This window comes from Jatropha curcas, chromosome 5 (assembly GCF_041381405.1).
Source record: "Jatropha curcas cultivar XTBG-Jc1 chromosome 5, XTBG_Jcur_1.0, whole genome shotgun sequence".
Classification (NCBI taxonomy): domain Eukaryota; kingdom Viridiplantae; phylum Streptophyta; class Magnoliopsida; order Malpighiales; family Euphorbiaceae; genus Jatropha; species Jatropha curcas.
Window position 1 is genome coordinate 29502184 of NC_143155.1, and position 15830 is coordinate 29518013.

Below are 15830 nucleotides of genomic sequence, written 5' to 3' on the forward strand. Positions count from 1 at the left end.
GACAGGATTCTCCATATCAATTTTGATTATGTGTGTGATTATTAATTTCTTGATTCTTTTTCTTCAAATAAGCTTGTTTGACGATAATTAGCATTTTTTCATTAAGGAATTTATTTGAGAAGGAAAAGACCAAAAAAATAGGGAAAATCAGACACCCTAGCTAGTAGTACATGTTACATGCATAAAAGGTGTAGGCCAACGCATCTTGTTAATTAATTTTTACACGTCAATCAATTAATGTTAATCTTATGCCAATAAGAAGATTTTTTCCAATGTGTGCGACTGTAGACTATGGATATGGACAGTACAACTAGTTGATGGGTTTCCATTAAACACTTTGGGTCCCTAAAAAGGCCGAACTCAACATCACCCATATCTTACAAGCCCACTCTGAAAATCCAAATATCCAGTCGTCTGCAGCTAAAGTTCACCGGTGTGGCGGTGTCATCAGCTCAATAAACACAGCTCTTAAACTTTCAAGAATCTTCGTTTCGGCATTCGAGACGCAAAGGGAGAGATGGCGGGAGTGTCGGAGGTGCAAAAGAGACCAGGAGGGCGGCCATTGGGTCCTCCTCAGAGAGGTCCTCCTCCTCTTCAACCTGTTGATCGTGAAAAGGTACCATATGCTCATCTTTCTAGCTCAGTTAATTGATTTTTCTAGGGTTTTAAAGCACGCGCATATTTTGCTTCAAATAAGGAAGTTCACATCGTGTGCCTAAATGTTGCTCAAAGTCTAGGGTTTCAAAGCCTAATTCTCCTTCTCCCTGCTCTATCGCTCAATTGTATGACTTGATGTTCTAATTTGGTTGCTCTTTGTTTATGACTTGATCACTGATTAATGAAATATCAAAATATCTGTTTCAAAGCTTGTTAAGTCCATTAGACCACGCTGTGTGGTATTCGGCTGCCATTAGCATTTATCTACCAATTTGTTAACTGAACTTCATTTGCAAGAGTATGTGTTCCTTAGTTGATTATTTTAATGTATTCTAATACTTTTTTGTTTCCGCCCTCCCATTGAGAACGCAGACATGTCCTTTATTGCTTCGTGTTTTCACCGAGGTATGTTCACTACACTGAGCTCTTACTGAATTCTTCCCTTTAATTTTTTTTCCCTTTCTATATTCAACATGTTACATAAGTATGTGGGGACTGAGAATGATCATTAAGGAGGGGAATGTGAGGGACTCGACACACAGTCCACACCCCGATGGTCAATAGTAATATGATGTGATAGAACATTAACTACTAACATTACTTTCCAATTCATTGTTTTTCAGGAACTCAGCTGGAATAGTTTGGCATGTTAATAATAGATATTTGACCATCTTTTCCATCTCAAAATGCTGTTGCTGAACTCGCCCTTGTAAATTTTTTTTGACATTGTTTTCTTTCATATCTATGGAAAAAATTTTTTGATGTGTAGTAAGCAAAAAGATAAAGAGGGATTCTGTTCACTGTATTGATGGAACCATGCACAAGAAAAAAAAAAAATCCAATTAATTCTATGTTCTTTTATTGATTTCTTGTAGAATCAAAAAAATTTTTGCTAGAAAGAAAATAGACAGCTTTGCCTACCTCATCTGAGCTTTAAGCGTGGTAATAAGTTTTTTGCTTGAAGATAGATTCTCGCGAGCTGGCTAGCATTAGGAGCAGTTCCCTGTCTCCTTATTAACAGGGATGGTTATACTTTACTTCACAACCCAAGTAATTGAATGTTATCTCTGAGCAACACTGGGGCATTTTACTCCATCTTAGGCAGGAGCCTAGAGTTAATGGTTTTGGTTGCTCTCATCGTACTAGTTTTTCTAATAATCTCATTTGAAGGGCTGGTAGGTTTTATAGTTACTATCCTTAGAAGCTATTTTGCGGCACATTATCAATGTAACTATTATTGTAATATCTAAACTCTGCAATCCATATGGAAATCTACATGAAGGTTGACTTGCTGAATTTCCTGCAGATAGGGGATCATCATTCCAAGGAAGAGTTTGCTGTAAGAGGCAAGGAGCCCAAGGATGAGGTTCAAATATATACATGGAAGGATGCCACTCTTCGGGAGCTAACAGATTTGGTATGTAAACATCATGTACCATTACTTTGCTTATAAACATCTAATGGAAGGAAATTTTTCGGTGCCTTGAATATTAGTATTGGTATGATGATAGGTAGGGAATGCCCTGAAACTCAGTATTGCTGGTAAGTTTGTGAGCACGTTGAATTTCAGTACAGGCCCAAGAACACCTTGAAACTTACCAGATTCTAGAGATCTCAACATTTACATAATCAAGTCTAGAGTCCAGATGTAGTTCTGAGAGAGGCTAAAACTGCAAGATGATTGGGAAGTATTACATTGTTCATGGAAAGATAAGTTGATGAGAGCTGTGCAATACCTATGTCTCACATTGATTAGAAGTTTCTACTTATCATTTCTTTTCAATAATCTCACTTCCCTAATGATGATTTCTACTTATTGCTAATCAGTGTCATACTCCCACTCGCAATTACCTTTATCATTGCTTTCCTTCACCCCCTCCCTCCCACCCCCTCTCCTATAGCTTTGTTCTTTTCACTATTTCCTTTTCCTGTAATGTTCTGGCTCATAGGGGAGAGGTTGGTCTAGCATTGCTCATGGAGCACAATCTTTTCCTCTGCAGTAGCTTACTGGGAAGTGGTGTAAATGAGCCTTTAAGATATGGCATTGAAAAGTGAGAATTGGCAACTCTGTCATTTCTATTTAATCAATTGCATGACATTGGAAGTGCCTCGTGTGTTATAAATTATCTCCTATGTCTGATTTTGGGGTGCATGCCTTTGCTATATCTTTTGGAGAAACTTATTTTTATGTTTTTCTACATTTTTTTTCTCCACCATCTTTGTTTCTAGTCATTTTGTCTCCATGCTTATTGGGATGTCTTCACAGGTCAAAGAGGTGGCTCCAGCAGCAAGGAGAAGAGATGCAAGACTGTCCTTTGCTTTTGTATATCCTGACAAACATGGCCGTTTTGTGGTGCGACAGGTCAGTCACTCTCTGTTTCCCGTCCCCCCTCTGGATGGGAATGAACTTCAGTTGCATATTCTCTATCATGTGCATGTATAGATCCCTTAAATTTCCTTCTCTTGTTCTTCCTTTCTTTTATCCTCTAACCCAGAAACAAAACCCCCCCACAAAAAAAATAGTAAAGTAGATCCCTATTAGGCGAAATTCAAGAAATTAAAATCTTATCACTATCTTTATTACTATGAGCAAGGTGTGTTGGTTGAGGTATAATTGAGATTTGCTGTAAGTTTCTGATTGTGGAAAACTTCATTGTTTCCTGAAGGTGGGAACGACAATTTCTAATAGAAATGGGAAATTGGATGACGGGAAAACATTAGCTGAGCTTGGTTTCCAGGTAAAAGGGAATACTGTTTCTGATATGTTTTTTTATTCTAAACCTGAGTGTTGCTAACATTTGTTTCACCCCTGCAGATTGGAGATTATTTGGATGTTGCAATTATGTAGAGAAGTTTTCACATTTTTTAGTTTTTACGGTGTATTAAGTTGGTGCATCATTAGTTTGATTTTGGATGTTTGTGGTAAGATTATAACAATGTTGTATTTGCCAAAGTTTTTAGAATATTAGCAAAAAGGATGAACCTTGTCAAATAGTAGACAGGTGGTGTTATCTACTGCATCTTCCTTATTTCATATCTTGTTTTATTCTGCATGTTATTCATGAACATTTTCTACAATTTAACTTCGATGAGCTGCCCTAATTGATTTGAACGTTTTTAGATGTTTGGGGCCAGGTAAGAGGATGCTAGTTGTGGTTAATAATTAGTCCCCATCTCAGCGGTGCAGTTGTTGAGTTGAGATCTCCTCTAATCAAAAAGTGCCGTTGGAAAATAATGTATTCAGTAGTTTAAATAACTCTATTACTTAGTTATTCAGCTCTTAATTTCAATAGCCATTTAATCATCAACTCGGTGCATCATTTGCCTCGTGAGATTTATATTGCTTTCAAGTCTCTAACGCATTAGTAGATACGTCAGGATATCAATACTGAACCAATCTTCATTGGTAACCATAATTATTACTGTATAAGGGTAAAATTGGAGAAAATATTTTTTAAAATGATTTATATTTTGAGTTGGAATGATTATTAATTATAATTATAAGTAAATATTAAAACTAATGTATTCTCCAGCGGTAATGGAACGGATGGAGCAATTTTTTGTGGCACCGACTTAAGAGGGTCAAAAATCTGTTTAACTTGAGTCAACTCCTGCATTATGTATTTAATCTTAATACAATTAATTAAAGATCACAAATTAATTACCTCTGTTTATTATTAATTGATTGATAAACAGAATTTTGTTATTTTTTTAATAGGCCATAATAATGATAATGTGTAATTACTTTTATTTAGCCTCACAATCTATTGTCATGATTGATTGGTTTTTCTATATCTGTTATTCCTAATAAATTTAAAAAAGAAAAAAAAAATTATCGTCGGCCTTGGTTGGTTTCTGAAAAAAGAAAAAAAAAAATTATGGCCGGTAATAATGCGGTGGAGAGAGAGAGAGAGAAGAGAAGAGAAGAGGAGAAGAAAAGCAAATTCCGAAAGTGAAGATAGGTGTTCTTATCCAATCCAATAAACTCTCTCTTTCTCTAGAGTTACGTTTTGATGAAAATTGATAATTTTGAAATTTAATTCTAATCACAACTCTTTTACTCTCTGCATTTTGCTTCGTTTACACGCTTTCCCACTTTCACTCCCATTCTTGTCTCTTCCTTCAAATGCATTCCCGCTAGATCTCTTCTCATTTTCGCTCGTAAGTTCTCATTTCGCCCTCCTTTTATCCTCTCTCCCCCATTTTTCAGTATGTGAGTTTGTTAGGTTTTGATTTTAGGTTTTCATAGGCAATGGCGTTGAAGCGTGGATTTTCTGGTGTCGGCATCCACAGGAACCGAGGTGGAGCCGGAGGCGGTGGATCTCGGTTGCCGATTGCACTTGTCATTTTCTTCTCTATTCTTGCGCCGTTGATTTTTTTTGTTGGCCGGGGACTTCATACAAATGCTTCGATTGGTTAGCTCTCTACTTCACTTCACTCGTTAATTTCAATAATTTTATCTGTATTTAGTAGATCTCATTTTCCATCTCCAGGAATAATTCATAGCTGCTGTTAGTGTTTGCTTTAACGCTGAAATTGTGAAGCATCCAAAGTAATCAAACTAGACGAATATTGTTTGAAGTTCTAGTGTCTCGTGCCATTGATTTGATTACGTATTGTTTGTTTTCATTATTGCTCTAGTTGCTTTTGAGACCGAAAATATACTGAATTTTATCCCTTTAGCATGGAAAACCACCCACAATTCTCCAGATAGTTTCCAGGCAATTTCTTGCAGCTTTATTTTCCTTGGAAACAGGCATGGGTGAGTGGGAACAAGTTAGATTTCTTTAAGTTGTGGCCACTTCCCCAATAGATGCACGGTAGTTGACTTATGCATGACAAATTATATTATCCTCTGTCTATCTATTCGCATTTTTGTTTCAGATGTGATCTTATGTCTAGCTAATTTACAGATATTATATTTATGCCACCTATAGACTCTGAGGAAAATGTTTATTGTTCTTGTTTTACCATATACATAATATCTTCTCTTACATTTCTGTTTGTCACTATGATTTTCAATTTGTGGATCTATGTGATCCTTTGCCTTTTACGAAGGGAAGGACTTTGGTGACTCTGGTAATTCTGTCCTAGTCTATTTGCTGGGGTGATCTTATTTAAAGAGGAAAAGAACTTCTTTCTTTCCTCTCAAGGATGGGAAACTTTTTAGCCATTGCTTTTTGGATATGTACTATTCTTTTTTCCCCCCTTATCTATATGCACATATGCATGCTTGTTACTCTTTTCTGGTTATACAAACTTCATGAGCAGTTTACATTTTGCTGTGTTCATATGCATTCTGGGGAGAGAAGTTGCATATATAATTCCAAGAACGAGACCCAAGATTGTTTTGGCAACAAATATTGAAGAGAGTGGTCAACGAGTTCAGTGCCCTTTCTACAATTGATATTTGATGTATTGTCTCAATAAGGGGTTTAGTGTTGTAACTTACTTTTGGTACGTAGCCCAATAGTGTTCATGCCCAAAGGCGAATGAACTCTATATTCTCAAGTTTGCAGCTTTTATTTTGCCAGTTTTTACCATTCAAGTTTATTGTCGTCTTAATGCATTCAGATTAGAGTGTGAGACTGAACCAAACAGATAGATTTCTGTACTGAATTCTCACAATAATCCATATTCCTCCCTTTAGGGTGTGGTTATATGGTCTGCTGCTTTCTTATCTTTGATTTTTCCTTTTAGGGATCAGGCATTTGTATCTTTCCATCTTCATCCTTTTCACCCTCCCTCTTTGAGGCACCCTCAATCTTATCCACATGCATGGCGTATAATGTGGTTGATTTGCTATTCCGAACATGCTATTCCACTATTATACTTGTAGCACGTCAATTAAGTTGATCCAACTTTTGCTGTTATCTTTTAGATTTATAAGCATTTGTCTGAATGTAATTTGTTTGCTGTTTTGTTGAGCTTGTGAGTCCTATGTTTAAAGTGATTATTACTGCCTCTGCAGATCAAAATAGTATCCCTGTTGGTTCCAATAAGCAGGTAGCTTCTTCAAATCGTTGTCATCTTATCCTGGTTATATGTTAGGTAGCAGGTTTTACCTGCTTCTTCTGTATCACCTAAAAAAGACAGACTTGGTTGATTGGTGCAGGACTTGGATTGGAGAGAACGGCTGGCCTTGCAGCATGTTAAATCTCTTCTCTCAAAAGAGGCAAGTGCCAGTTGTTGATAGTTGGTTTACCAAAAGTCCATATTTATCAATTTCTTTAGTGGTGATTATATGGTTTTATATTTATATTTTTAATCGAACAGCCTTCTAATCAAATCAGCCTTATAGGTCATTGATGTTATCAAAGAAAGCACAGCTGATCTGGGACCTTTAAGCCTTGATGCGTTCAGAAAAAACAATTTGTCAGCTTCATGGAAAGTTGTAGGTGTGGAGACATTAGTCAAGAATACCAGCACTTCTGAGGTGAGTACAACTATATCATATCCTGGCATTAATCTGGTGCGATCTTCTGTATTTTCTGCAATAATTTTCCCTATAAAATTTCTTGCCAACTTCTGTTTCTTGTCATTGATTGTTTTTGTTTATTATCCATTTTTATAGCCAAACAAACCAGCTGCAGTTGCCAAGCAAGAGGCACCTAAGAGCAAAGGGGATGACTTCTCTGGTAGTAGTTTTTCTTTACTTGATTATTTTGCAAATAGTTACTGGCTGCATTTTGTTCTAATATGAATCTGATTATCCATGCAGATGATCATTCTCAATCCAGTGACTCACCTGCCAAATTACTTCGAAGGGTAAGTATCATTCTTGTAAGCATTACATTGTAATTGTTCAAGTTTTGAACTCCTTTTAGTATCTTAATCCTTAGAAAAATCCATAGGACTTCAACTAGATAATTAATTTGATATGAGCTTTCATTTTAGTTATGTTTCTGCCAGTCTTAGTTGTAATTTTTATTTCCTTGTAATTCTACAGCAACTGAGAGAGAAAAGGTGGGAAAAGCGTGCCGCGGAGTTGGTACGACAAGACAATGAAGTGATTTTGAAGCTGGAAAATGCAGCCATCGAACGTTCTAAATCAGTTGACTCTGCTGTTCTTGGCAAATACAGTATATGGAGGAAAGAAAATGAGAATGAGAACTCTGACTCAACAGTACGCATAATGCGGGATCAGATGATAATGGCAAGGGTGTATATCAGTATTGCAAAGATTAAGAACAACCTTGACTTGCACCAAGAGCTACAGACTCGACTTAAAGAGAGTCAGCGTGCTGTAGGAGAAGCAACAGCTGATTCTGATCTGCATCACAGGTGACACAATTTTGGATGTCTCCGTCCATGGAGTTTTTTGTAATCTGCTTTGTTTCCTTATTTCCATGTTGAATTATGATGGGTATGGAATTTGTTTGTTTTTTATTTTAAAAAAAATTTCTAACGTGTATATCATTTACGTTTAGTGCTCCTGAAAAAATGAAAGCTATGGGCCAAGTGCTGTCAAAAGCAAGAGAGCAATTGTACGATTGCAAGTTGGTTACGGGAAAGCTTAGAGCAATGCTTCAAACGGCAGATGAGCAAGTTAGGAGCTTAAAAAAACAGAGCACATTCTTGAGTCAGTTAGCTGCCAAAACAGTTCCAAATGGAATCCATTGCTTGTCTATGCGCCTAACAATAGAATATTATCTTCTTCCTCCAGAGAAGAGGAAGTTCCCCAGAAGCGAGAATTTGGAAAATCCTAATCTTTACCATTATGCTCTTTTCTCTGACAATGTCTTGGCTGCGTCTGTCGTTGTCAACTCAACCATCACGAATGCCAAGGTAATTCCTTAGTCTGTGAATTGTCTCAACTCCATTTTTTTTCTCTGGAGGGAGAGTTGAGTTCAAACACCACTTATTTCTGAGGGCATAATTTTGGACTTCCCTTAAACCTTATGCACCATTACAGTGTGATCCTTGAACAGTAATTTTGTGCAATCAAGTACCTGAAAAATAAAATTATAATAATTTGTTAACTTTTTGATAAGTTAAACTAATTTTCAGTATTAATTAAACCATTAACATCATTCTTATTATCACTGGTTATGCACTGATTTAGGTTTTGGAACTTTATAGATTAACCTTTTTTTTCTTTAATTAACTCATCATCTTTTGTATATCATTTTAAATTTTAGTTTTTGGATTTTAATGGTTTATGATGGGCTTGTAGTTGATTTTTCCTTAAAACTACATACAAATGGTTCTTGATAATTAGTTCACAATTTTACTGGACCCTGACTAAAAAATTCCCTTTTAAACGTGCTTCTTGGCTGTACTGCAGGATCCTGCAAAACATGTATTCCATCTTGTTACTGATAAGCTTAACTTTGGAGCTATGAATATGTGGTTTCTGCTGAACCCTCCAGGAAAAGCCACAATCCATGTTGAAAATGTTGATGAATTCAAGTGGCTCAACTCATCCTACTGTCCAGTTCTGCGGCAGCTCGAATCTGCTGCAATGAAAGAGTATTATTTCAAGGCAAATCATCCAACCTCTCTTTCATCTGGTTCTTCAAACCTGAAGTACCGGAACCCAAAGTATCTTTCAATGCTGAACCACCTGAGATTCTATCTTCCTGAGGTCTATCCCAAGTTGGATAAGATCCTGTTTCTTGATGATGACATTGTTGTTCAGAAAGATTTAACCGGACTATGGTCAGTAAATCTGGGTGGAAAGGTGAATGGGGCAGTGGAAACCTGTGGTGAAAGTTTTCACCGCTTTGATAAGTATCTAAACTTCACAAATCCTCATATTGCAAGAAACTTTGATCCGAATGCTTGTGGATGGGCATATGGGATGAATATTTTTGATCTTAAAGAGTGGAAAAAGAGGGATATAACCGGCATATATCACAAGTGGCAAAAAATGGTAAGTCTTTGAAACTTTATTTGTTGTTCTTGTTATGTGTAAACTATGATTTCTTTCATGGCATTTTAAAGTGAAGTATTTGTTTAGTTATTAAAATCAGGAGTTAAATCTGCCTCTGTTTTTTGGTCAGTTATTAAGTGAATGTACAATCTCCTTACGTTCTGACATTCTTTTTTCATTTTATTGGATACCAGAATGAAGATAGGGTGCTCTGGAAGCTCGGAACATTGCCCCCAGGTCTAATTACATTCTATGGTCTGACACATCCACTTGAGAAGTCATGGCATGTCCTTGGTTTGGGTTACAATCCAAGTGTTGATCGGTCAGAGATTGATAATGCAGCTGTTATACACTATAATGGCAACATGAAGCCATGGCTAGAGATAGCAATGACAAAATATCGGACGTACTGGACCAAGTACATCAAGTATGATCATCCATACCTTCACAGCTGCAATCTGAGTGAATGAACTCGATCAAATTCACTAAGGTACAGCCAAATGGTGTTCATTCTCTCTGTGCAAATACGAGTGCTGATGAACTGATTTAGAACATGAGAAGGAAATGCAGTTGAAGGAATGCAGTTGAATTTTCTGTGCTGCATTTCCTTCTAGCCCATATTGTTTCTTAATTGTAATTCATTAAATTTGTTTTTCATTACCCCTTATCCATTTGAACTAGGTAATAGAGATTATGCATTGCTGACCTGTAAAATAGCATACAACGCAGTTCTTTTCTTCTTCTCGCTCCCCCTTTTCATTTCTTTAGAGCTCGTGTTCGATTTCCGACAGTACCAGTAAAGCTTTTATATAAAAGTGAATGTGTCGAATTCTTTTTACAATGACCTACTAATATGATGGATTATTTTGTTTTTTTTTTTTTTTTTTTTTTTTTTTTTTTTTTTTTTTTTTTTTTGCTGCTGATTAATATCCCAAGAGGTGGAAAACTTGATTGGTTGGCTGCTTCAGTAAGATGCTATTTCCGTTTGCCAGCTTGGCTTGATGCTCTGGTCAGGTCTTAATCTTTAACTACGTGTTGTCGGGTTCTCTGCATGATTTCAAATAGCTGATGCGAAAGTGTTGCGGAAAATTTTCTTTAAATAATTTTTCCCCAGAAAAAGATGTAATGAAGAAGGATTTGGCACCAAAAATTAATTTGAAACAGTTAGTTGAAGTGTAAACATATATGTAATGTAATTGAAAGATTCTAATTCCCGCAATTCTTTAGAATTGATCTTTCTTCTATCATCTTGTAGAAACACAGTAGCACAAATCACAGTCAAACATGGCATTATCGCTGCCCCCCATTATCTCCATGACTGACGTCCACCTAAAGGTACTGAATTCCTTTTGGTAAAATTATTCAAACGTACGGAAACGTGGATGGTGAAAATTGGCCTTGATATTTATTTATAAAACAAAATTCTCTAATAATTGGTTTGTCTGTTTCTTTTATTTATTTAGTTTCTGGTGAAAAAAGCAATGCTTCTTTTATTATTATTTAATTTACTATAAGCAGCAGAACAGCCTCGGCAAAGGAATCATGTGCTATCATCTTTTTATAGGCACCACATGTGGGCTGGTGAATCGTTTTTTTTTTCCTCAAAACTGCAATATTTTTTATTTTTTACTTGAGGTACAAATTCTATCCTCAACTTTTAACTCAGCATGAAGTAATTAATTAATTTTGTTAAAAGTGATATTCCTTGATTTAGTTCAAACACGCGTTGCATTTTATTTAATCTAATTTCAAAATCAAAATCAAAATCAAAACACAATATTAATATTCTCTTTTTCAGGACATACTATCTAATTATTTTAGCTTTCTGCCTCGGTTCAAAAATATAATTGTTTATTTATTAGACATGCACAAATTAACCAAAAAGAATCATATCATAGATTCAAATTAAAAAAAAAAAAAAAAGCTTAAATCTCACACTAATCAAAAAAATTATTGTACGCATAAATTTACTGTCAAATCAATAACTTTAGAAAAGTGGTAAAAAACGAATCTATCGTAATTGAAAAATGTACTACAAGGATCAAATTGATGGGAAATTACAAGATATTTGGCATGGGCAAGATTTGATATTTACAATAGTATATGGGTCTCCACTTCCTCCATAATCTACACCTTGTGTGGTGGTGATGGAAACATTACTCAAAGTACCTCCACTAATTCTCTACTTAGTGGTTTTTTTATCCTTAGTTTCTCTGCAAGCTCTGGAATTTTAATATACGACCATCTTTTCTTTATCATGGAGATGGAGATGGAGATTTAATCAAATCAACGCGCTCCTTATTGTCCTTCCACTACATCTAACTTTTGGGCAGTTGAAAGGTTACCTTCTCCCTATCTCACATCACTGATAACATTTTGTTTCCCTATCAGCTTTTCCTCCAAAAGCTATGAGAATCCAAGAAACAAAACAAAAAGAGAGGTATATATGGCCTACATATATATATAAATATAGATCTACAACAGAAATAATAATGCACATGAAAAGATACACATATATATATATATATATATATATATTATATGAAAATGAGTATAGCTATAGCGTCAAAAGGTCCAGCAAAATTGGAGCTTGACGTAGAATTTGCTTATACAAATAAGGTGGCGTGGAGGATCCAGGGCACACATGGCTGAAGCAAAACCCAAAGTAGCTTTCTGACTTCCTATATCTGTAAACCCTAACTAACATTATATTCTCTTCAGTTAATCCACGCAGTTGGCATCTCTCTCTCTCTGTTTTCTTTTTTCTTTATTTTATATGTTTTCTGCCATTCCTGTGGTAATTAAGTTAATATAGTAATCTTTTTATAATTAGTTATAACAAGATTACTGTATAAATTATTTGAAGTCCAGTTATGTATTACATGTGAACCAAATTGGCTTTATACAGTTACAGATCGTAGGCACTAATTAGTTAAATGAAAACTCAAAATTTTCAACTTACATATTTAAAGTCTAAATTAATTTAATTATACTAGTCTCAAATAGCAATTATTTAATGTAATAAATAAAAAAAAAATTGGAGACGGGGTTGGTATCGGAAATAAAGAATAAATGTAGGAGTAAAGAGAATTAAAGGAGGAGTTGTACATGCATGCAAAAACAGAAACAAGGTCGAGGCAGCAAGAATCTGGGGAAGGCCAAAAACAAAAGTACATGGAATCCATCCTTAATTTCCAAATAAGAAATAATAATAAAAAAAAGTAGCAAAAATAAAAGAAGCTAACTCTCTCTCTCTACATATATTTGTATTTGCTTTATTCCTACAATTTGCTTCTTTCATTCATATGATTCTGTCCAACATTAAGGCGTAGTCACAAAGACCAGCTGGCGTATTTTTTTGGTGTTTCTGTTGCCTTTTTCTCGCAATATCATCAGCTATATATTGTTTTGTTGCAGCCAGGTTGTGAAGACATCTAGGGTTTTCATGTCTGCCCTGTAATGCTTCTGTGTAAATTCTAGCAGAGTTGACCATGTGAAGTCTGGGTACTTCCTTGGATTTTTCAAGTCTACCAAATTATGTGGTGGTTTCACTACCTTCTCCATGTTTGGACATAGAAAGAAAGCCAATGATTTCCTTTCTCTTCTGTTATTTACCACTGCTCTGTGCAAGCAACTCTTGAATATCCCATTTGATAGAGCCTGCAGGAAGAATCCAATTAATTACGTAGTCAACTATTTCAAATCAAAAAATAATGTGAATGCATAAAATCTTTCAGTTTTTTACCATGAATGTATCACCAATATTAACAACAAAAGCTTGTGGATCGGGTCGAACAGCATGCCATTTATCATCGACGAACACTTGCAGGCCACCAACTTCATCTTGATGAAGAATGGTTAATGAGGTTGGGTCACAGTGAGGCCCAGTTCCAAGAGTGAAGTCTGGTTTTTGGCAAGGAGGATAATGATTTAACCTCATTATTGAATCATTTTCTTGAAAGAATTCTCTAAAGTATGCTCTTCCCAGTCCCAGACTTATCCCCAACAGCTCCATAATACCAAGGGACAGACTGTTCATGGCTTCGCAATATTCTTGGTACACCTGTCTATATATTATATTCGAAAACAAAATATATGTTAAATATTTCAAATTAAAGATCAGTTTAATTAGAATATTGATATTATCTTATGCTTACCCAAATTGTTTGAAATCTGGTCCCATAACGTTGATGAAATATTCTTGAACAATGTTGGACAAGTTATCGTCAGCAGAATATCGGAAAGAAAGAGTTTCTTTCCACGGAAGTTTTGAGGAGAACCTGCCAGTGAAGCTGCTCGCATAGCCACAGTGCTCTCCTATCTTTCTTTGAGCTCTCTGCTTCTCTGCAAGTGGCATACGAAAGAAAATGTCCATATACTCATGAGCTTTAGCTATAAGCTGCGAATCAACTCCATGATTAACAACTAGAAAGAATCCATGCTTCTTGCATGCCTCATTAACAAGCTCTATTGTTTTTGCCTCAACTTTTGGGTCTCGGGACAAGAAACTACCCAAGTCGATAGGCGGAATCTCAAGTTGTGGCGAGTCAAGGCATGGTTTCTCATCTTCAGGCCAAATGAACTGAGAGGGTATGTTGGATTCATGTTGAAGAATCAACTCGAAAACCAAAGGTTCTTTCTCTTGTTCGACATGGTCTGCTCGTTGGGGAGGTTCAGGAGGAGACATTGCTATTTTTCAGTTAATGCACTAGCGATCAAGAATCGGCATGTATATATATATATACATATCAAGAAGGAGATAGGAGAGAGAGAGAGACAGAGAGAGAGTGTATTTTAATAAGGGGTTGGAAGGGAGAGGAAAGAAAAGCCAAGGCCGTTCTTGGTTAAGGTGAGGGAACAAAAATACTAGAAGTAGAATCTTATTGTTTTCACTGTTGCGTCATTCCTCTCTAGTCTCATGCTTCGTCCTTGTTGCTTCAATTACTATAATCATTTGCTAGTGTTTGTTGTGGTTTTTTTATTTTTATTTTATTTTTGGACTTTTTTATATCAAATTTTTAATTAGAAATTAAATTTATGAAACTCATAACACTTTATATATCCATATTTTCAAACCCATTTTCCCATTTTCTTCTCTATTATCCAATTTCTTTTTTTTTTTTCATATTTTTCTGTATTATTATATCAAATGTAAAATAGAATTTATTTTATTCTCCACTGAAATTTATAATGATTTCAAGAAAATTTGCTAATAAATAATTTACTCTCCACTATTGAAATTTCTCAAAAATAATTAAATCATTATAAGAAATAAAAATGAAAAAATTATAATTAATTTTCGTTTCTAAAAAAATAAAAATAGACCTTCATAAATAGGCCCTAAATCAAATGAATATTTATTACCCATTTGATATAAGATTTTTTAAATCAGAACGTGCATGTATAACTTAATCCCAAATAATTACTCTCTTAGTTTCAAAATTATACTCTCGATTTTAAGGCACTCGATAAGGAAATTGAAACTATAATTTTAAGACAAAGAGTATATTAAATAATGATTAAGTGTCAGAGACCGAAAATATATATACATACACACTGTTTATCTATCAATGCATGAGTATTAAATAAATTTTTAAAGGATAAATTAAAAAAAGAAAAAGAAAAGTGTAAAGGAGCTATGAGAAAGGAGGTCCTCTTTGTGGGATGCCAATAAAATTCCCACCAATTCTGGCTGTGATATGTACATGTTACATTGTGTGATGGACCTACTTTCCTATAACATTCTTTTTCTTGGAAATACATCTCTTGTGTGTGTATTGCCTACCATTTTTTTTAAATAAAAAAAAAAATTTATGTATATTTATATATATTCCCTCAACAAATATGGCTGCAGAGATTCCATTTTTGTAGAAGAATGAAAAGATCGAGTTGCCCAGTCCTATATAGTATTTTGGAGTGGTCAAGAAATTAATTACAAGCACAAACCCACACATTTAACCTTATATATGTATATATTAGTTGTCGAAGTAAAAGGAGTGAATAAATCTTGAACAACGGCAAGATTCGCAACATATTGAGGGAGAGCTGGAAAGGTAATCTTGATAAGCTGACTCACTTCCATTTATTATGAGACATGTCCATAAATTTATTGGCTGAAGGATCATATGTTGACATTATCATTTATTTAGATTGAAATATGACTTTTCCTTTATCATCGTGTATATTTTCATGCTCGAGTTAATCAAAAGTGATATTCAAATAACGACTCAAAATTTCAAACCCGAGAGAGATATTCTATTAATTATGTATATATAGATGGAAGTACTTTTTAACTTTT

General features: G+C 35.0%; 3 protein-coding genes across 9 annotated transcripts; 2 read left to right on the top strand and 1 right to left on the bottom strand.

The window, feature by feature from the left end:
• Positions 1-402: 402 nt before the first annotated feature.
• SAP18 (SIN3 associated polypeptide P18) lies at positions 403-3710 on the top strand. The gene is made up of 6 exons (XM_012228129.4): positions 403-616; positions 1030-1062; positions 1964-2074; positions 2924-3019; positions 3324-3395; positions 3473-3710. Exons 1-6 carry the CDS (start codon positions 518-520, stop codon positions 3503-3505), a joined length of 444 nt encoding a protein of 147 aa, XP_012083519.1. The 5' UTR covers positions 403-517; the 3' UTR covers positions 3506-3710.
• Positions 3711-4463: 753 nt separating this feature from the next.
• GAUT1 (galacturonosyltransferase 1) lies at positions 4464-10761 on the top strand. 7 transcript variants are annotated; one of them, XM_012228133.4, is made up of 12 exons: positions 4497-4619; positions 4799-4818; positions 4897-5072; positions 6629-6663; positions 6773-6832; positions 6959-7093; positions 7232-7295; positions 7379-7425; positions 7607-7941; positions 8088-8445; positions 8945-9532; positions 9727-10373. In XM_012228133.4, exons 3-12 carry the CDS (start codon positions 4910-4912, stop codon positions 10000-10002), a joined length of 2061 nt encoding a protein of 686 aa, XP_012083523.1. In that variant the 5' UTR covers positions 4497-4619; positions 4799-4818; positions 4897-4909; the 3' UTR covers positions 10003-10373. The 7 variants fall into 7 exon arrangements, with proteins under 7 accessions (XP_012083524.1, XP_012083523.1, XP_012083521.1 ...); XM_012228131.4 differs by adding an exon at positions 10469-10761 and having other exon boundaries at positions 4499-4818; positions 9727-10022; XM_089722175.1 differs by having other exon boundaries at positions 4504-4619; positions 4907-5072.
• A 1942-nt stretch (positions 10762-12703) lies between these two features.
• Positions 12704-14435, bottom strand: LOC105643359 (gibberellin 20 oxidase 2). The gene is made up of 3 exons (XM_012228457.4): positions 13690-14435; positions 13278-13599; positions 12704-13192 (listed from the first exon to the last, which is right to left on the bottom strand). The coding sequence occupies exons 1-3, from the start codon at positions 14217-14219 to the stop codon at positions 12929-12931; spliced, it is 1116 nt and encodes a 371-aa protein (XP_012083847.1). The 5' UTR covers positions 14220-14435; the 3' UTR covers positions 12704-12928.
• Positions 14436-15830: the final 1395 nt, after the last annotated feature.

Bases quoted from the DNA above. Each gene is read 5' to 3' on its own strand.
- GAUT1 (XM_012228134.4), top strand. From the start codon at position 4,910: ATGGCGTTGAAGCGTGGATTTTCTGGTGTCGGCATCCACAGGAACCGA. The intron at 7,426-7,606 runs GTAAGTATCATT...GTAATTCTACAG, and splicing joins CTGCCAAATTACTTCGAAGG to CAACTGAGAGAGAAAAGGTG. The intron at 9,533-9,726 runs GTAAGTCTTTGA...ATTGGATACCAG, and splicing joins ATCACAAGTGGCAAAAAATG to AATGAAGATAGGGTGCTCTG.
- SAP18 (XM_012228129.4), top strand. From the start codon at position 518: ATGGCGGGAGTGTCGGAGGTGCAAAAGAGACCAGGAGGGCGGCCATTG. The intron at 1,063-1,963 runs GTATGTTCACTA...AATTTCCTGCAG, and splicing joins TGCTTCGTGTTTTCACCGAG to ATAGGGGATCATCATTCCAA. The intron at 3,396-3,472 runs GTAAAAGGGAAT...TCACCCCTGCAG, and splicing joins TAGCTGAGCTTGGTTTCCAG to ATTGGAGATTATTTGGATGT.
- LOC105643359 (XM_012228457.4), bottom strand. From the start codon at position 14,219: ATGTCTCCTCCTGAACCTCCCCAACGAGCAGACCATGTCGAACAAGAG. The intron at 13,600-13,689 runs GTAAGCATAAGA...TATAATATATAG, and splicing joins CCAGATTTCAAACAATTTGG to ACAGGTGTACCAAGAATATT. The intron at 13,193-13,277 runs GTAAAAAACTGA...TTCTTCCTGCAG, and splicing joins ATATTGGTGATACATTCATG to GCTCTATCAAATGGGATATT.